General features: G+C 44.0%; 1 protein-coding gene across 5 annotated transcripts in view; it reads right to left on the reverse strand.

The window, feature by feature from the left end:
• JARID2 (jumonji and AT-rich interaction domain containing 2) overlaps positions 1 to 21,750 on the reverse strand; it is a 253,854-nt gene that overhangs the window by 68,661 nt on the left and 163,443 nt on the right. For all 5 annotated transcript variants that reach the window (XM_019742971.2, XM_074335194.1, XM_074335195.1 and 2 more), the window contains one exon: positions 2,691 to 2,860. In XM_019742971.2, the coding sequence (XP_019598530.2) occupies positions 2,691 to 2,860 (170 nt within the window). The remainder of the gene's footprint in view (positions 1 to 2,690; positions 2,861 to 21,750) is intronic.

Genomic DNA, 21,750 nt, shown 5'->3' on the forward strand with positions numbered 1-21,750 from the left:
ATTCTTCTCCTTCGTGTCTTGAGAGCCTCTGAGGTCTATCAACGGCCCATAATGTCAAACCTAAACCTTAACTCCTCACTTTCCCTTCCCTAACAATTCAGACCTAAAGCAAATCGGTGAGAGAGCAACCAGGGAGGGAGGGAGAGGCAACCATGGTGGCCCAGGTGTGGTGTCAGGGCCAGAGTAGGGCGAGGTGGGCATGCACAAGGGGACAGCACCCTAAGGAGTGACAGAGCCGAGTGAGATTGGAAGGGTTCCGTGTGGAGGAAGGCGTAGCAGCAGAGATGGGAGATGGGAGATGGGAGACGGGGGGAGGTGTAGAAGCAGAGATGGGAGATGGGGGGAGGCGTAGCAGCAGAGATGGGAGATGGGGGAGGCATAGCAGCAGAGATGGGAGACGGGGGGAGGCAATAGCAGCAGAGATGGGAGATGGGGGAGGCATAGCAGCAGAGATGGGAGATGGTTACACAGGAAAAGACTGATCAAGTAAACAAATACATTTTGGAGCAGGAGCCGGGTTTCTCAGTCTTCAATGTGGAACGGAAGAAAACCAGAATGAACCCTTCAGTTAATTAAACTGAAATGGAAGTACTGGTGCTAATTAACGGGATTTGAATAGAGACATAGACATACACGTAGATATACAAAATGAGCACATGTGTACACGCGTGCACACACTACATGTTCACAGAGCGCCTAGGAGAAATGCTGCTCCAACAGCTGTGCGCGCACACGACCCCGACCATGGCTTCTAAACAGCAGCTGCCACGTAAACAACGATGGTCCTGGGGGAAATGGCTGATCCCAGGGCGGGGCGGGGACAAGAGCAGCCTGGAACATTTGGTTGTGCCGGGAAGCAAGACTGGAAGGATGACAGGGACATGTCAAAAGGACAGAGGAGGCAGCTCAAAGGGGCTCCACTGACGGTTATCTAGGACAACCTAAATCAAAATAAACGGCAACCACAGATGACAACCCTCTGAATAAATGAGGAAATGAGTCCGCACAGATACAAAAACATGAATACATTGAGTTTGATGAGAAATGAAACAGGGAGTTTAAAAGAACCTCCCCCCAAAATACTTATAAATTACAAAGGCTGAAAAAAGGGTAACTTGACCATGGAGAAGCCTGACAGACCAGCCCTAATCAGGTGATCAACGTGAATACCAGCAAGAAAAGACTGAAATTTTGTGCCATCCAACAGACCACGGGAAGACTGAAGAATGACTTTGTGATGTTCCTGCCCCAAAAGCAAAACCTGAGTCTAATAATGAGGAAACACCCGACAACCCGAACTGGAGGCCATTCTACAAAATAATTGACCTGTATATTTTCCCAGTCAAGGTCATGAAAGACAAAGGCAGAGGAACTGTTCCCGAGTTAGCAGACTAAACACAAAGACAATGCCCGATTCTGAATGGATCCTTCTGCTCTGAACTCACACATCACTAAGGCATTTGACGTAATCTGATATGGGGGGTTGAAGGTTAGATGGCGGTAATGTATCATTATGAAGATCTTAATTTTTTTTACAGTATTTTATTTTTACTTTTTATTTTAAGTCTTCATTTTTGCATTTGTTGGTATGTTAGCAATCCTCAGAAAAACAGAACCAATGGGGGTGGTGTGTGTGTGTGTGTGTGTGTGCGCGCGCGCGCGCGTAGACAGAGAGACTAGGATACATATCAATGCATGTATCTTTATCAACATGTGTGTCTATCTGTCCACCTATCTATTTATTGAGACTTATATGAAAGTGGCTTATGCAATTATGGAGGCTGAGAAGTCCCACAATCTGCCATGTGTAAGCTGGAGACCCAGTAATATAATTCTAGTTTGAGTCTGAAATACTGAGAACCAGAGAACTGATGATACAAGTTTTACTCCAAGCGTAGAAGACCAATGTGCTAGTTTGAAAAAGTCCTGAAGGTCCAAATTTTGACAGTGATAGGAGACTGTCCTTAATTTTAAGAAGACAGACACGAATGTGTTAAGGAGCAATGGGGTATCAAGTGGAATTTTCTCTCAAGTAGTTTAAGAGAAAGTTATTTGCACTGTACCTAAATCTTGCTGTAATATTTCAAAATGTGTTTTTTTTTAAAAGAGAAAAGAAAAAAAAAGTACATAACCCTGACCCTCAAGCCAATGACCAATAGCAAAGACCCTCTCCCTCCTATTCACTTTCTCTCAACTAACCTCACCAAAGCTCTCCAAGTTCACTTCCTAATGCTCCTTTCTATCTAACATTCCCATAAAAGATTCCTCAATTTCTTTGCAAATCTTTTGTGTTCTTCCCTCACAATTGTTAGAAAACTTAGTTCCTGTTGTAAACACTTTCCCAAATAAGATACAGAGAACATTTTGTATCTCTGTGTAAACCCAAACCCATCCTCTTTTACAAAATTTTATCCTCACCATGCACTTGGTCCGGTTTGCATATATCAACCAATATTTTCACAGTTAAGTATAGTTAGAAATTAAGAGTCAAATGAACACAAAAGGAGAAACATGAAGATTCAAGCACCCTCTTGGTGGGAGTTCTCACTTTAAACTACCTCAAAGCAGGCTGGGGTATTGAAAGAAACATGCAGCAGAGACCAAAGCTAACATCTCTCCTGCGTGTGGTGCTATTCCTTTTTTTACCAACTAGGCTGTTCCTTCCAAACCAACTGGTAACACCATCTTACCTCGAAGGCAGAGAAAGGTAAGAAAATCTTCTGTCTTAGGCTTCCTTTTAGAGAGGTCAGAAATTTGAGTCGCTGGAGGGGGTAGCAATGGCTCCACTATCTTTACTGGAGTTGTGCTGGGACTATTCGGCTGAGATTGAGCAAACTTCCTTTGTGCTTGCAGCCTGGGCCTGTAAAAGCAAAAAGAAAATTAAAAATAAATTAAGCAGAGATCAGAGAATATAGATCTATATGCAGCAATAACATTAGGAAACAAAAGGGGAAAAAAGATCCTATTTCAAGCAAACTCTAAGGTTCTGTATCTCCCACTCGCATAAACCACAGGCCTGCTTTAAAGGGCAATAAATTTGATTAAAGGGCTGTGTTTTATATACTGATATAAAATGTGCACGTGTGTGTACCAGCACGTTCCTGCACAGACCACCGAGTGCCTGGGTATTGGATGACCCGGGATTACTACTGCCGTACGCACTTTTGATTTAGTCCATGGCGATGAGGAAATGCAAATCATCCTGTCACGTTTATTAAATTCCTCAACATGATACTGTCACAAATGAGACAATTTAGGATAAATGTCTCCTGTGACGCCCTCTGCACTGTCCTTACACCAGCCTGCCCTTGCTGGTCCATCTGTCACTGACCCAGTCTTGTACCCCACCTCTAATCACTTCTGACACCAACTGAGCCACGTAAGGTCACTACACTAATTAAAGCTTGTAATGCAGGAAAAATATATACAGTGGTACCTCGGTTTTCAAACATAATCCATTCTGGAAGACCATTCGAGTTCTGAAACGTTCGAAAACAGCCACAGCTAGGCCTCAGGATCTCGCACTCGGCGGAAGCCACGTGACATGTTCGACTTCCGAGGTGTGTTCGAAAACAGAAGCATTTACTTCCGGGTTTATGGCTTTGATAATCGGCAATGTTCGTCAACGGAGACGTTCGAAAACCGAGGTACTACTGTACTCCTCTGGTCTACCCAAAACCCCTCCGTCCCCGCCAAATCATGGATTACCCCCTCTGCCTATAGGAACAATCCAAGCCCCTAAGTCAGGAATTCGAAAAACTGGCCTTAATCTACCCTTTTAGGCCACTTCCCCATTATAATCCTACCTGGATACTGAACCCTAATTTACCCACTTAGTGTCTAAGAATCACAACTTAGAGGTAATTAACGAGACAGCTTTCATTTACAAAATCTTCCGTAAGACCTGCCTTTCCATCAATGTGAGCACTAATCTAATGATTGGAAAGGTTTCTTTACATCTAACACTGTAGCTGACACTATAGCTGATAGTTAATTTCCCTTTCTCTATAAGCATCCTAACAAATTTTCCTTATTGAGTAGCTAACCTGACATCATAAATTGTCTCATATTAGCTCTTCCTTTAATTCTGAGAATCTCAATCCATAATGGAAGTAGGCACATCTGAGGGTGAAAACCTGTATGTGTAACTGCTTTTAACTCTCTATCCAGCCCCGCTCCTACAGATGCTCAAGAAACAGTATTTGAGGTCAGGCGGGGAAAAAACATAAAAGAACCAAGAATAGGGCTTTATCTAGATCTGGTCTGAAATCCAAATTAGAATCAATCACCGTGAGACTGATAACACCCAACGCCAGCCCAATTCAAGGTTGCTTTGCGTATTACATAAGAAATAAAAAGAAATCCAATATATCTGTAAAGCATGAACAAGTCTTCCCTTAAGTATTGTAGGGATTATTTAAAATACGTAGTATGTTAAACTGCTGCCATTCAAAATACATAACATTTTAAATTAACTTTCCAGTAGTTAACAAAATTATACAGCAAAATACATACCCATGGTTTTCTCCTTCGTAAAAATTAACCCCTTTAAATTGAACCTTTGAGTCCCAACCAGTCTCAACTCTTGCCTCCCCTACCACCTACCAAAAGCACTGCTGCAGAGACCACATTCCCGATGCAAACCAGCATTTGATCAAGAGAGGCACACGACTCCTTCGTACTTACTGGGCAAACATCACAGCTAATCAAAAGCACTTCGGCACCCAGGAATAACCAACGTGAAATAGCCCCATTAACAAGTAACAGCAGAAAGCGAAACAGCTTTAACAATTTCCCAAACCTTAGAAATGGTCAGGGAAAATGTGACTGCCCCATGTTATGGGGAACAAAGAGCTTTTTTGGAACCCACTGGCTGCCTGTATCTGAGACAAGACAGACCAGAAGAGTGCACTCAGGAAGCCACGAAGCCGGGGTGTGACCTTCAAAAAGGGAGACTACAGGATGGGGTTTTGGGGGCATGCGGGTGGCACTGAGGCTGTAGACTGGTGCTTCTCAAACTCTCTGAGAGGAGGACTGGTGCTGTGTTCAGTTATTTCAACCTTTTGACTTTTCTCTTTTGCAAATGGGTATTTTTATAAAATAAGACAATCAAACTAGGAGGGAAAATGAAATTTTAAGAACGACTTAAAATACAAGCCCAAATTTATTATTAGATTCAACAGACATAACATCACTGTGTCAAACCGCTTTAAGTTTCTAAAAAGCTCACTCCATTTCCGGATTCAAGTCACTGGCACCAGGCAGCAGCCCACACCATGAGCTGCTTCCGAGGAAGCACCAGAATACAGAACACTGAGCCCCACGCAAACAGCCACACCCCTGCAAGGTAACAACGCCACCCTCAGGGTGCCCTGACCCCAGCAGGACTACCCTCCTCTCCCAATAAAGCTTCTCCGCTCCATCAACCATGCCTTCCTGTGAAAAGAAAACCCGTATCTTTTCATTCCACGAAAAACTTTCATTCCACTAATTGGCGATTTCATAATATGTATATCTTCATTTAAATGGACAGAGCTCCCGCTCTGAGCATTGAAGGATTTTATAGAAACCCAGGCTGCACGTGAACAGAATGCTCCAAATTTATTGCTTTTTCAAAAGTCAGCGACAGCAAATGCCACACATTATGAGAAGACAGCGCAGCAATCATGAAAAACAAACACCACACACAGACCAGGCGCAGATGACAGAGCGGGACACGGTGAGATATTTCACAATTTCAGGACCTCAAAGATAAACTGTTCCTACCATTGTTCAAATAAAAGGCACTTTTTGCCTGATGACTTTCTCAGTGAAGACTATGAAAAATAAGGCAGTAACAGATTAGAAAGTGGCAATAAAATAAATTACCGCTCAGAGGAGTGAACCGAGCTCCCAAGTGATTAAGTATTTGTAAGACCCAGATGAAAGCAGGAACGAAAGAACAAGACAAACCAATCTCTTTTTTTAGAGGCCAAGAAGAATCCGTACTTTGCAGAAAGGGCCGGTCTGTGGTTTGGCTTTTTATCCTGCGAAGTCCCAGGAGGATTACAAAGGTGTTGACTTTGCTTTGCTGGCCTCACACAACAAAAGAGTTTGAAGGATACGAATTAGAGGCCAAATCCATGCCATAAGCACTCTTTAGCCATGCAGGTGTGTTTGAGGGGTAGGTGATTCAAGCTAGAATAAGGAACTGAGTCTGTTACCTTAAATCAGTAAAGAAAGCTGGGGGGGGGGGGGGGGGGGGGGGGGTGTGTGTGTGTGTGTGTGTGTGTGTGTGTGTGTGTGTGTGTGTGTGTGTGTGTGTGTGTAGATACACTGAAGAACCAGACCACCTGTCCCTGGAGATGTGGGAAGCAGAGCTGAGGGGCGGGCAGGCCAGGCCAGACCCCTCCCACCAGCTAAAGAGGGCTGGGGCTCTGGGAGTGCCGACCTGCGATGGCTGGCAAGCAAGGAGGCACCTCCACCGCAGGTAGCATTTACTCATCCCCCCTGGCATTTTAACCAGAAACAACACATTCCATTCCTTATCAGAGTGAGATGGCTTTAAAATGGAAATATTGTTTGAACTAAGGCAGTTCAGTCATTGTGGGGGTGGGGGTGGGTAGAGTACAGGGTTCCTGGGGTGAAGGAAAAACAGCAGCACATGAGGCCTCCAAAGCCGTTCAGCCCAGAGTTCAGGCAGGATGGCCCCCACTGCCCATTGGTAAGACACACAAATGGCAGAACAAAGAAAACACAGAAGGTGCTTGTCCCCCGTGCAAACCACAGAAGAATCAACTAGAGCACGATTCACTTCCATGTTTAAATTTTATCAATTGATTAAGGAAGGACTCCCCCTAAGAAGCCTCCTTCACTCTTGGAACTCTAGGTGTATTCCTTGCATCAATTAAACCAATTAAATCAAACCCAAATTACATAGATCAAATAAATATAACCCAGTTAAGGAAGAAATGAACATGTTTATATATGAATAAATATATGGAGGGTAACATTTTATTTACAGTGTGTTAAAAACCTAGGGTTGGGAGCAGTGGGGTGAGAGAATAGAGGTGTGAGTTTCAGATCAAATCATCGCTGTCACTTACCTTCTGTGGTGTAAATGTGTGTATGAGAATTAAAGGACTAACAAGTGCAAATAGCAAGCTCTGAGAATACAGCTATGGTCTGTTTTTTCTGTTTGCTGTATGAGGCAAATGTTAAAAAGCTAACGGCTTTGATTTTTGGAGGGATCTTCAGGTCACCCTTACTGCCTAGGTGCATCAACTGAGAAGGACTCTAAGTCCTTGGGTCAGAGTTTTCTCTGTCACACCATCCGCATCCAAGTGGCAGGTGAAGCGCAGCCTTGCCGTGGGCAAGACCATCTGGTGTGCCCCTTCCCTATAAGCTCTTGGGTCCAGGAGCCCCATGGCAATTCAAGTCATGACAAAAAAGAAGAAAATTCAGGCACACTGGTATGAATCCCATTTAAGCTAGAAGGTCCCAAAGGGAAGTTGAAATGAAGTCAGGTTACTGATCTGGTCCCCCAGAGTGTCCCTCCATGTAGAAATAAATGCCCTAAGATAGAGACAATGATCAGAAGGGACCTTGCTTACTCAAGCCCGCTCTGGCCACCTGGAATGCTCTTCTCTTTTATCTTGCCGTGGCTGGCTTCGTCTCATCATCCGGTGGGGGAAACATTTCAGGCCTGTTCATTTTTATGGAGGTCACTTCCTCCAGGTCCCTGCTCAAATGTCACCTCCTCAGAGAGATCCAACCGTCGTAAAGTTCTACGCCCCCCAGGACCTACCACTCAACCCCAATTGCATTCCTCTGACATTCTGTGGGCCCCCAAGAGTAGGCCGTACTGCGGTCTCCTCTTTATGACCCATTTCTGCACAGAGCTGTTACCACGCATCGAGGACAAGCCGTCCGTGAGTGCAGAGAAGCGACAGAACTCCATGCCGTGTACCTACAATTTATGAGCCACACAATTCACCGGTCACTCTTCAGAAATCTCACAATGAAACACATGGGAGTTTCCTGAGCACAGGGGCAGACTGAATGGCCATCCAGAGGTGCCCGGGAAACAGCTGGATGCACCTAAAACAGGCCTGATAGCAACAGAAGAGGGAAACACATGGTGTTCTGCCCCGGGGACAGTTACTGGCCATGCCAGTGCAAGTCTACCCAAAGGTCAGCTGGACTCAGCGTCGTTAAGAATCAGGCTCACAGGACTCTACTGAACCCCTGCCCACGTGGTCACAACTGCTACCATCACCACAGTCATCCCCTTAGTAAGAATTTCCTGAGCCACGTGCCAGTTACTGGTTCGGTCTACCAAACGCCAAAGGTCTGGTTCTGGCTCTTCACCACCATGAGGCTCGAGGTGCACCCCACCACAAGGCATGCACTCAGGGTCCCTGTGTCCTCACACAGCACAGCTGTCCACGGCCACCACATGCTGGACCCCGGAGGACGGCCCTGCCACACACCGTTCACACAGGACAACACGTATCAGAGACTGTCGGTACTCCTTGATCGAGCTGCATGAGCTGGGGGTTGGGGAGGGGTGGTCCATCTTCATCCTTTTTCCCTTCCACTCCCTAAGATACACGAGTACACAAGAAGGTTCTTTTTCTACTGAGGCATCTCATTTAGGGTTGTCACAGCCAACAAAAAATTATTTTGCTTGATCACTTTAAATTTCATCCAAAAAATACCTTTAAACCTGTGTTGTATTTACGTGGGGTTTTTTTTGTTTGTTTGTTTTTTTTCAAAGTGTAGCACCTTCATGGGAACAAAGAAACACACCAAAATTAACACTGGCGTTATTTTGAAAGTTAGCAAGTGAACTGCAAGGCGATATTTGTAAAGAAACTCCATTGATGAGCCGACAAAGTCCTGTGCCAAATATTTTCTGTTTTGTAATAATACCCTGTGTGTGGCTCCTGCCCTCCCCAAATCATGCATTTAGCAGCTTCCTGGGCAGTATGCCATCAGAAGCCTCACACGAGGGTGGCACTGTTCCTCCAGGTTTCCTCTGGGGTTATCTACAGGATGGAGTTAACCGGCTTATTGCTATCTCTGCACTCAATCTCCAGGGCAGCCCTAAATACGGCACAAAAGCAATTTCTAGGTTAATTAAATTCCATTTCTGTCCAGGATTTCTGACAGTTTACAAACCCAAGGAAGACACAGTGTATGCATACAATTTGGATGGAGAAAGCAGGAGCGAGAGGGACTAAGTGATTTAAAGAAATGCCCAGCTGGCCCCTTGTTGAGGGACGTGTAAGCCAAAACACCATTTTATTAACTTCATTTCCCAATATTAAAAACGTAAGCTGGTAAATCCAATTATTTAGATTACATCTCAATTCTAAACAAAGAGCAAGGAATGGGTGGGAGGGGAGGGTCTGCCCATTCAAAAACTAAGATACTTTGTGTCTAGCAAATGCAGAATGACCAGCATGGCTGCGCCCTTTGTACCGGTGTGGGACGGCCCTGAAGCTCTGCCAACTTGCTGAAAGGCCTATTCAAAAAAAATTTTCCTGTGTTTCCCATCCCCAAAATAATTACCCACGCTATTCTACCCCAGACGCACACACTACAAACCTGGCAGCTACTCAAAGAAACAAGAGTGTGCCTGCGTGCATGCGGGTACGGGAGGGGTCATGCAGGGGCTATACCCTTCCCAGGGCAGGCTGCCCACCAAATTCAGATGCAAGTGCAGTTGCGGGCACACCACGCCGGATGGTTGTAAATATACTGTAGAGCAAGGAGAAAATAAACACATCTTCAAATGAACCCAGAGGCAAGCAAAGGCCAACTCATACCAAACTCTCCAGCGAGAAGCACTGGCGATAAACTACAGCCTGCAATGCTCACGTCCCACTCTGCTCCATAGCTGTAATAATGTTTTATCAGGGTGTGGGGATGTCACACAAGGACAGAAAGGGAGGTCGGCTGGCTCCATGACAGGAGTTTTGCTCCACAGAATGCCGGCTTCAAGGCATTTCTGGAGATCTCATAATGGTCCACAGGCCTCATTTCTTGCTTTATACGTAAACAGATGAAATTGTTTGTTTGTGCTAAAAACCACAGGCTGGTAAATATTTGCAGCACATGTCTTAATTAAAATACAGAGGCAGCTAGAAAAAAACTAAGAAAATTTTTTAAAAGAAAAAGAATTAAAAAGAAATAAAATACATAGGCAGCAATTTACAGTAGGGGTTTGCTATTAACCAGATTTACCTAAAGGAACTTTTTGTGGTTGAATCTCCTCAAGATGAATCCTTATAAAGTTTTGCGTGGTCAGACAGGTACAAGTAAAAGAACAGCGTACCACAGCACCTGGGCTTTAATGCACCTGTAACCCAGAGCAAGCTGAATATCTACTTGCTCATTTCTTAAGCAGGTGGGGGAGGGTCATGAAAAGGCGAGAGCTACAGCTCCTTCTAGGTCCAATCTCCTCTGATTTCATCTGTAAAACTTAAATATAAGAATTCCTGTAATAATTTCTTTGGGATATATGATTTCATAATTCAAGATGAGAAATACTGACCTTTCCCTGTGCCCAGTGGGAAATTAGGATCTTAGATCTAAAATGCCCACGTTGCTAAGCTATAGATTCCCAGCACCACCTTCCTAATCACACCTTGTCAGGGCAAAACAACAAACCCGGTAACTTTTAGATTTTGAGGTACATATACTTACTGCCTGGTACTTTAGAAGATGGCGGTGGGAAAAATGTTAAATATCCACACACTTGGTTAAAACATGGCACAACTCCAAAAACTGTGCCGTAATTCCCTTAAACTATTAAACAGTAACAACTCTCTCTATACTCTGCTTCCTCAAGAATTCATAGTTCCAATTAGGAATAATTCACTCATCTAGGGAAACATTACCTTCCTTCAAAACTCCCAGGCATCCTTAGGAGCTCTAACTTAATTACTTAGAAATATATTCATCAGCTCTCCCCACCAAAAAGCCAGCCCAAGGAGAAGGCAAGCATAGCAAACCACCCGAACGTCACAACCACCTCAAGGAGAAAGTGTTCCACTTGCTCACAAATACTGCACCACCTCAGGCCCTGGAAAGCAGGCACCAGAGAAAGAAGAGCCTTTATTTTTCTTTTATTCAGGGGCAAAGATCAGGGAAGAGGAGGAAGAGTATCACAAGTCAATCACAGCACTCGATATCTAGACGCTACGTGCAGTCTCCCCAAGTAAAGCATTACTGGAGGCACATAAATCTCAGGTGGATGGTGAGATACCACACAGGTGGTATAAAAAGTAATGTGCAGCACAGCTTTTGATTCAATTAATTAAAAATTATGCAATTAAGGTTTTTGAAAATCTTATGCCACATCTTTGCAATGTCAAAGAACCAAGGCTGCCAGGAAAGCATGACTGTCATGACCAAGGAAATATTTGACATTGACTTCTTTTGTGTTCTAGAAAGCAACCATGTCAAATTTGAGAGGGATCGTCATTAATCAACAATTAAAGCAGCAACAAAGCCCTTTTGTTCTGTCAGTCACAAATGTCACATGTGTTAGAGTTTACCTATGGAAAGCTGCCTGTTTTGCCATCCCCAGGCAGTGTAACCCTCTTCTTATCAGGACTCCAACTCCAAACCCAGGATCTACCGTGTTTCCCCGAAAATGAGACCTCGCTGAACCATCAGCTCTAATGCGTCTTTTGGAGCAAAAATTAATATAAGACCGGGTATTACATTATATTATATTATATATTATACCCAGTCTTATGTTAAAATAAGACTGGGTATAATATAATAACATATTATATTATGGTATTATTTTAATTTGTTATGTTTAATTTGTATTATATTGTATTGTATTGTATTGTATTGTATTGTATTGTATTATTATATTATATTATATTATATTATATTATATTATATTATATTATATTATATTATATTATATTATATTATATTATAGATTATACCCGATCTTATTTTAAAATAAGACTGGGTATAATATAATAACATAATATAATATACCAGGTATTATTTTAATTTTTGCTCCAAAAGATGCATTAGAGATGATGGTCGGGCTAGGTCTTATTTTTGAGGAAACATGGTAAGAGCTGCAAAAGCTCTTCTCCACAAAGACTGTCAGTTTCAGGTCAGTCGTGAGCAAAAACTGTATCTTACAACAGAAGAGAATCAAATCGGATAACAAGAGTAGAACAGCTCGTGGAAGTTAAGGGTCATGAGAATCTAGCTAGGATCTGGCCAAAGAAATTCCTAATACATTGTTGTAGTTACAAGGTGTGAACAAATTATCTAAAGCACATTCAGTTTTAAAAGCCTAGAAGAGCCAGTTAAAATGTTAATCTGCCGTTCTACCCTCTCTGGAGGTGGGATTGCCAATTTTGTTTTTAAAGTATTATTTCAACAAAAACCCAGTAGTTTCTCAATTAGGTTACTCAATACCAATTGCAAACTGCCAGAAATCTCCTGGAATTCTGGCCAAGATGATGGATGGGAAAGGAGACTGAATGACTGACTCTGTGAGGTAACAATCAGGTTTTCCTTCCTCCTTTCAAGGAAAAACCGAAAAACATATTATGAAATTACATCCTGCAATGCTACACAGCTCCATCATTAAAAAACAAAATCCAGCAGAATCCTAAGGGTGTAACTAAAAACTCCATCCTGTAGCCATCCCACCAGAAACCTTCTCGATGGAGCTGCATGGTGGGTCCGGTTGTAAACTCCATCAGCATGTGTCACAAACGGAGCGCTCAGAATGCCAACTAGTCCTGACGACTAGTCCTGCAACGATCTGGAGTAGGCTTTGGCTTCTCATAACTTCTGCCTCTCAGACAGTAAGTCTACTTAACAGAGATTTGCTTTTTTTAAAGGGTGACAAACAGAACAGAGATCCTGGACAATTTCCCCGCCCACTGGCAATCCTATGCAGTAGCCAATAACCACCAATAGATGGCAATAAAGAGACTTCAGAGTCCAGCTCTGGGATCACCAAGAAGGAAAATGGACTTAATGACACTGGTAAGTAGATTTATGACAAGCCCTGGGACTGACCAATTTTCAGGACCTGTACTAAAAATCTAATGCCAGCTAAGAAGCCAGCCACTGTTTATGGAAAGTAGTATATAAACACTATTAGCAATATCCTTTTGTCCTGTCGGCTCAATCAAAACTCAAGCTCCTTGCTTGTATGGAAAGAAAATACACAGAAACTCACAACCCAGGAATTTATACAGTAAAAACATACCTGCGGCAAAAATCCACAAGACGGTTTTCTGAAATAAGACCTTCCTCCAAAAGTGATTTTTACCGTCAAGGAAAGATAAGAAAAGGCAAAACTAAAGTAATGCACCTTGTTTCCTTCATTAAGAAGCATCAAGTACTCGTCTGGGGGGCTCTGGCAGAATTTTAGTAAGCCGAAACATAATCGTGTAATTTTCAAGGTACAGGGCGTTACTTAAGCTGTCAGCAACCAAACTGCCGAGTGGAGTCTGCTCTGTACGTAATCAAAGGGTTTACTACAATTTCCACATTGTCTCTTCCTGGACATTTATGAAAGAGCTTTTGGTTTTTATGGCAATTGTCTAAAGATGAGAAAACATGATCATAATTAAAGAATCTGCTAATAGCTAATGAACATAAGAAGAGCAATTATCTTCCTTTTGACTGTTTGTGCTTTGTGATCCTGGAGTAATTTGCGATCCTAGTGTAATGGCATTCTCCCGCTGGAAAATGGGCACGCACGTGGCACCATCTCAGGCTCCATGGCACTGGCAGCTGCCCTGATGGGCCTGGGGAGATACACCAGTGGCAAGGAAATTTACATTGAAAACCAAGGAAACTGGATCAATTCAAAGTAGGCAGAAGGGAGTCCAGGCTTGGAAATCACCGTCTTTTCTAACAATGCTGAGGAGAGCCTCCAGGCAACGCTGAATTTTTCCAACGCTCGGGGTTGCACAGAGTAACTGCACAGGAGTACCCATACGGCAGGCCAGGAAGCAGAAACGTCTTTCCAAACGGCATCGCTGAAGCAAAACCAACCAACGAAGTGAGCTTTATCTTAAACTAGACCAGAGGAAAGGAGGAGGTAATGGGGGGTGGGGGGAGGACTCCTCCCTTCCAACTCGCTCAGAACATTCTGTCTCACTTATACTCTTCATAACCATCCCCCGACCTAAGACAGACAGCTCGACCCAGTAGACAAGGCCTCCCACTCGTCACTCAGCAGCCACCTGGCCCAGCCTGACTCTGCGGCATATGAGTCAGGGGCCATCTACCTGATATTAGGAAGGTGCACTAAGTGGAAAGACGTCACCACTGGACAGCAGCACTAGTCAGGCAGAGGTGACTCACTGAACACCTGCAAGACGTGTGTCCCCCACAACCATGCCTGTCTTCAATGAACCCTCAAAAGGGTCTAGCGAGAATGTCTTCTGACTAGAACTCGTTTGCATCACAAAATGACATTTTCTCCAAGTGGGAAAGTCATTCTCTGCTTGACTCACAAGGGGCCTTGTTGTCAAATACTTTACCTGTCTTACAGTCATTTAACCAACAAAACCCTGCTATTAATGAGACGAGTGACTTACCACTCCTTTCCAGAGCTACCATCATATCTGTATTTGCTGGGATGCTAACAAAAATAGCTCAATGGACTTCTTAAGGATTTGAGCAAAGCCCGTAATAGAAACTCCCAGAAGTGAGCTGGGAGGTAGGCGGAAATCCAAACACGCCTGCCCCCTCACCCAGTTCTATAGCTGACTTGTTACTCCTTTCCCTCTTAGCACTGAAACTCCCTGACAATTCCGTTCCCATTTAGTTCCAGGAAACAGCCAGAGAAAAGCCCAACCTTTCCAAAGCAGGACTCAAGATAAACAGCCAAAGCTAGATGCATCCCCTCGGCAACTCCAAAGGGCTGAAAAACTTCCTTCCTTAATCCCGATTTCTGAGCCCATCTTCCTCATCCATAATAAACAGGGAATGATACAGCCAGGAGGTCAGCCTCCTTCCCAGCCGGTTACACCCTCCAAAGAAGGCCCTGGATCTGTCCTAGGTGCTGTCAGAAAGCTTTCATATGGCCTGGCTCCACTCATTCCCCAGAGAGAGGGAAGGGCGGCAAAAATAAGAGAAAAGAATAAAAGAAATGGAAGAGAACCCCAAAGTTCTTCATGATCTTAGTAAAGGTGAAAACAACGGGGATGTAAGTGGGGAAGGAGGGTTGAGATCCATGAAAGCGTCAACCACAATTAGAAGCTTAAAAAGTGACTAACTACCAAAATTTTATTTTTCAATCCCCAGCCTCAAACCTAGCTTCAGCGTCTCCTTCCAAGGAATGCTTGTGTTGCTTCCTATAGGCATGTTGCTTTCCAGTGGTCCCCCTTCTCTCCTATTCTGCTGCCCAACCACCATCAGAACAAGCTATTCCAACTGAGTAGCTGAAGCACTCCGTCCAGGGAACTATCCTCATGGGGCTTTTCGAACGTACTGCACCATCACCACCACATGGCAAGCCACCTCTGAAGAGAAGGCAGAACCCCAGGGGCCATTTTAAAGGAAGGTGCACGTAAAGACCACGATGAAGGAAGGGGTGGAGTAGTGAGGAAAAACTGTCACATCTTCCCAAATAGTCAGAAACAAGGATATGGTGAGAACGGTGGGAAGAAACGACCTTCTTCTCTCCTCTGCAATCTACTGATTAACTCAAAGAAGCAGGTTAGGTAGGTGGCAAGCTTCCTTCCACACAGCTGGCTTCACAAAACTCTATGCCAATAAACAGGGCAAATCAGAATCCTGTTCAGAAAGATGTGGGTGGCAGGCACTGGGGGCCAGGGGTGCGTTAAGTACTCTCTTTATAGCGAGTCTCTTCAATTCCACCAGCCTAAACATGCCCTACTGGTCTCCGCCTTTGATCAAAGAGGCATCCATCTTTAACTGTGTCAATAGGCTGCCAATCGCCACACTCCCAGCCATGCGTCAGTCCTGGGAAGGGTTGCTAAGGCTCAACCTTCAGCTATTTGTCGTCAATGAGCCCAGTAGAACACTTCCAGCTGCACACTCAGCGGTTCCTGCTTGACCCCCATTCCAACCCCCCCCCCCAGAGCAGCTACAATCACCTCACACCCAGAAGAGGCCCCAAGACACTGCCCCTGAGGACCCTCCTAAGGGTTACAAAAATTATAGTAATTCACTTTCCCAGCTTGTTCCTTCAACTGCCCTCTTCCTCAAGTTTATCTGTTTCCTCTCGTATTTTACACAATTCCAGGTATCCCAGGTTTCACCCAGTACATTCTGAAATGGACATTTTGTCTGAGATGCAGGGTACCGTAGTCTAACTTCACAGGGCTGTTTGGTTTTAAATCAAATTACTCTTTTTATGTTATGCGATTTTAAAAGCAGAAAATACACAAATTCGTACTGCAGGTAGAAAAGGGTGCATTGTTGGGGCTACTGGTGCCACCAGGGAAGTGAGATCTCCCTGTTCTAGACTTTCATGAGGTCCTAGGATTATAAAGATACCAACAAACTTGAGCTGGGGATCCTAGAACAAAATACTACTCGGTGACAGATCAGTAAGTAATGGAAATTGTAAATGCATTTCACAGAAGAGTACGGCGACGACTGGAAGGGAAACTAACCCAGAAAACTCAGAACATGCATCGTCTCCTCATTCAGCTACTGCTTCAACAATGGAAACAAGACAACACGGTAACTATTTCACTTCGCCAGGGGAGGACCCCCACAACGTAAGTAAGTGCCAGCAAGAGTGCACCTGAAAGGGAATGAGGCAAAGATTCCAAAACACAACCGAGCTGGACAGAAAAGGGACCGCAGGGGATGGGCAAACGAAGGACACACATGTGTGCCGTGAAGAGACAGATCTGACTCAGGACACACATCACACCAGTCTTCCAGGTCCAAGGAGGAAAACTTAGGTTTCGTAAAGAGCTGACAAAGAAAGTCTAATCCAGTCACAGCAGACAAAGAAAGATGGCTGAGGCGACACCAGTGGAACTTCAGTTTTTGTCATTCCCTCCGGTCCCTGAAACAACTCCTTCTGGGATGGAAAGGCTTGGAACACGCTCATTCACCACACGGGAACTTACCAGGAAGAAAGGCACAATTTACTCCTTTCAGACCTCCCCTTCTCAAAACAAACAACTGCAAACAAAGATAACGTCACACCCCTGGACTTCAATGCAATCAACTCAACAATAAAACAATAAAACCACCCAGCTGGAGAGCAGGGTGTGGCAGCACTTAGGCTCCCAGTGGGCTGGGTGGGTCCCATGAGCGCTCAAACCCGAAAGCCAGACCTGGGAGGCACCACAGATGGGGAATCACACTCTATCTCAGGTCAGGACAGTCCACCAGACTCCCATTCTCCTCAGGACTAAACTCGGTTTAAGTGAATGTGAAAACAGAATGTAAATATCTGAATAAGAAAAAACTATGTGAAAAAGGGTGTTGGCAGGAGGTGAAGAGAACCCTTGTGCACTGCTGGTGGGAATGCAAATGAGTACAGCAACTATGGAAAACAGTATGGAGGTTGCTCAAAAAATTAAAAACAGAGCTACCATATGATCCAACAATCCCACTTCTGGGTATTTATGCAAAGGAAATGAAATCCCTATCAAGGAGAGATACTTCCAACGCATGTTTATTGCAGCATTATTTACAATAATAACCAAGACATGGAAACAATCTAAGAGTAGGGCAGGAGATAAATGGATAAGGAAAATCTGGTATAGACACTGGAACATTACTCAGCTATAAAAAAGAAAATTCTGCCATGTGTGAAAACATGGATGGACCTTGAGAGCATTATGCTTAGTGAAATAAGTCAGACAGAGAAAGACAAATATGATCTCATTACATGTGGATTCTAAAAAAACTGAACTCATAAGAACAGAGAGTAGATTGGTGGTTGCCTCTGTACGCATGTGTGATGGTGGACAAGGTAAAACTTCCAGTTACAAGATGAGTAAATTCTGGGGATGTAAAGTACAGCCCAGTTGTTACCTTAGGCAGAAAGGGGAGGGGGGGGACACAAAGGAGGGAGGAGATGAGATCATCCTTAAGAGAAAGTGCAGCTTCCCCACCAGCCAGAGCTAGACTGCAGCAGCCTAGAGCAGATCCAGGGCGCTGTCTTGCCCCCACAGGTGGACTTTAGCTGCGGTAAGGCTTCTAATGTTATTAGCATTTCAATGAGGGAAAATCTCCACCCCCTGTGCCACCATGACAGGTCCAACAGCCACAGAAGGACAAAACTCCCTCCGCCCCACAGGAAGGAGTGGTCAGCGAGGACCCATCTAGGAACGCCTGGAACGCCACCCCTAATGAGTCTGCACTATTTTGCACCCTCATTTTAGAATAAATTCCTAAGCCTCTTGGTGCTTCTTCAGTGCAATTGCTCTTCTCCAGGCCTGGCCACTCTCCCTTCTTGAGAGTGTACTGTCCTCCTTTTAATAAATCTGCAGCTGGCTTGGCTCATTCGGTGCGTCCCTCAATTCTTTCCTGTGACGATATCAAGAACCCACCTCCGGCAACACAGCAACTATAGTTACTAACACTGTACTGTATACTTAAAAGTTGCTACAGAGAGTAAATCTTAAATCGCTCACCACCACACACACAAAAAGGTAACTGTGAGGTGATGAATGTGCTGACTCACTGCAGTGATCACTTCACAACATACACACACACCAAACCCCCAGGTTGTAGGAGTGAATGGAAAAAGGGGGTCCCGCGGAAAGTAACCTCTTAGGGTGATCTGACCATAAATCCCTAACTGAGCAGGTCAGGGTGAGTCGTCATGCCTCAGGCATGTAACTTCTTTCGTAAAAGGTTTACCTTTGCCTTAAGCAATAAGCTCTGTCCCTTGTTTTGTTACCATCTACGTTAACACACCTTTCAAATGCCTGTTTTTCAAAGTAACCACCCTCAAGAGAGCACAGAATCTCGTTACCTATCCTGTAATCCAATCACCACCATTCTTTCTCCCACTTTCTTGTCATCTTCCTTACTTTCCCTCCTTAATTCCAAATTGCATAAAGGAACCTGCAAACTGCCATTCTCCCAGAGAATTTGAGAGCTTTGATTCCCAGCCACTGTCATCAGTTTGGGCTCAAATAAAGTCTAATAAAGATTCTCTACAGGTCAGGATGTTTCTCACATACACCTTAAACTTTATACAATGTTATATGCCAATTATGTCCAAATAAAATGTAGGACAGAGGACGAACATTCGAATGTAACCTAATATCCAGGATGTCTAAAATAAACGAGCCAAAATTAAAGATTTTACTTGGTGGTAACTTTAAGTATTTTTCCATTAAAATAAACCCAAATCCATATAAGAAATAGCAAGTAAAAATTTCATGAATTAAGACACACTGCAAGACTTCAAAGAAATGTCCCAGCACAGGAAGGCTCTTTCTATTCTGCAGCTGTCCCTCTGTATCTGGGGGGATTGTTTCAGGACCCCCTCATACCCAAATCCGAGAATGCTCAAGTCCCTTATATAAAACGGTGCCGTATGTGCATGTACTGTAAATCACCTCTAGGTTACTTACAATATCTAATACAATGTAAATGCTATGTGAATAGTTGTTATGCTGTATTGTTTAGGAAATAATGACAAGAAAAAAATGTCTGTACATGTTCAGTACAGATGCAATCATTGTAGGCCTAACTACATAGCACACGTCAGCAACAATGTAACACTCCCCCCACCCCCGAATATTTTTGATCGGTGGTTGGTTGAATTCACTGATGCAGAACCCGAGGATATGGAGGGGGGGCCAACTGTACTTAAGCTTCTTCTCATCTCTCCAGAGAAGAGGAGATAGCAGCTCCAGAAGGACACTTGGTGACTTGAGCAGGACACCACTACTAATGAGTACTAGGAGAGAATCCACAGTAACATTCTCCCAAAATACTTGAAGTCAGTCCATGGAATTCACATAATGAAATTCTGAAACCCTTGGATAAACGAATGAGTTCCTACTGTGGGCTGGGGGGACCCTCTGTTGTCAGGGTGATGGGAAACCAACGCGTTCCCTTCCACACTTCACTGTGGATAAAACACACACAGATAAGGGCTGACCCTATTTGCCCTTGCAAGCAGTCTGTGAAAATCTCTCTCCTCATCACTCCTGGAGGGAACCGGCTCATCAGGATCTCTGTGCAACACCCTGGGAGATACCACCATCCCTAAAAAAAACCCCGAAGGCTAAAAATACAACACATTCCATTTTAAAAGATAAGCCACCCGAGAAAATGTTGATCAGTATACGGAATTGCCCTTCTCAGCGCACGACTAGAAGCATGAATTCTGTGCGCCAAGGGACAGCTACAGTGTCATTTAGTGTCATCTCTCCTCCTCTGGTCTCAAACAGCTTGCTTTGTAAAACACAGAAACTGTTAGGCATGTATGAAAGGTGGAGACAGACTTATGGGGGTGCATGTGTTTTATGAGTAGATTCCCCTGCTGGGTACAAATTAAACGAAATCTCGTGCACGTTGGAACCTGTGAATCCCCAGAAAGAATGAAAGGTGCTCAGGCACATATCATATGTAAATATTCTCAACCCCATGCCACCTCTCCGCACGTGCTTGCACACACACACACACACACCCTGGAAATGGCTGTGGGAAAAACTCTTAAGGCCTGGAAGAATCATAAAAACTGGGCTGTGATGGATACTGCATTGTCTGTCAGCCAGAATGCCACCCGTGAATACTAAGTATTAAGACAAAAGAAGAAATAACTTGAAGGGACCCAGTCCTCTTTTGTCCAGGAGGAACAGTGGAAAACACCCCTAGACCTACTGGGTGCAGAGTTGTGGGCGCACATGCACCCAAATCAGCTGCTTTTAGCTGTGGGGACCTGGGTATAGTCTCAGATACAAAATGACCACCAGCCTGTGACACTCCCTTGCAAGGGTAATCCAAGATTAAATCACACTGTCTGCTTTGATTAGCTGTTTGTGACAAGAAAATACTTCCACTCCCATGACATGTCCTTAGATAGAACATCCTACACAGAAGCAACTACCTAAAGTGAAATTACACCAGAAAAAGAAGGTGGGGAGGGGAGGAGGCGGCATGCAGCCAGTGACTGGTCTATAAATAATTTCAAATAAACCGCAGGGAGGGAAAGACATTACTCTTCGTTTCTGCACAAGGCAGATGAACAAGCTGAGGAAGGAAACATTGGCGGCCTAGAAAGAAATAAGTCTCAAAAGGCAAGCTCTCAAATCAGCATGAGAATATCTGCTAAGGCCTAAACCCAAGATCCATGAAGGGACGAGGAGGGTAGAAATAGATGAAATTTGTACCACGCTTCATCCAGTGGTCTGAGTAAAGGTTTGTGCAAAGGAGAAAGGAGAACCCAAACCAGAAAACAACAAAATGATCACAGGGCACACCAAAGAAACAAAACAAGACCAAAAAAAAAAAATCAATTGAACTCATTTAAATTCTTACCTAAAGGAGTCACACAAACTACCCAGCAGAAATAAGAGACTAGTCCTTTGAAATCAAGTACGCAGGGAGCAAAGCTACGTCTACCTGAAAAAGGATAACTGGCCTCAAGAATTCTTAACCACGGGGATAGTCACTGTCTATATTTGCACAGCAACTCTACAGAGAATGGCTGTTTATTGTTTATTGAAGGACAATAATTATCTGCCGTGTTTCCCCAAAAATAACACCTAGCCAGACAATCAGCTTATTTTACTATAAGACTGG

Source organism: Rhinolophus sinicus, linkage group LG06, assembly GCF_036562045.2.
Source record: "Rhinolophus sinicus isolate RSC01 linkage group LG06, ASM3656204v1, whole genome shotgun sequence".
NCBI classification, from domain to species: Eukaryota; Metazoa; Chordata; class Mammalia; order Chiroptera; family Rhinolophidae; genus Rhinolophus; species Rhinolophus sinicus.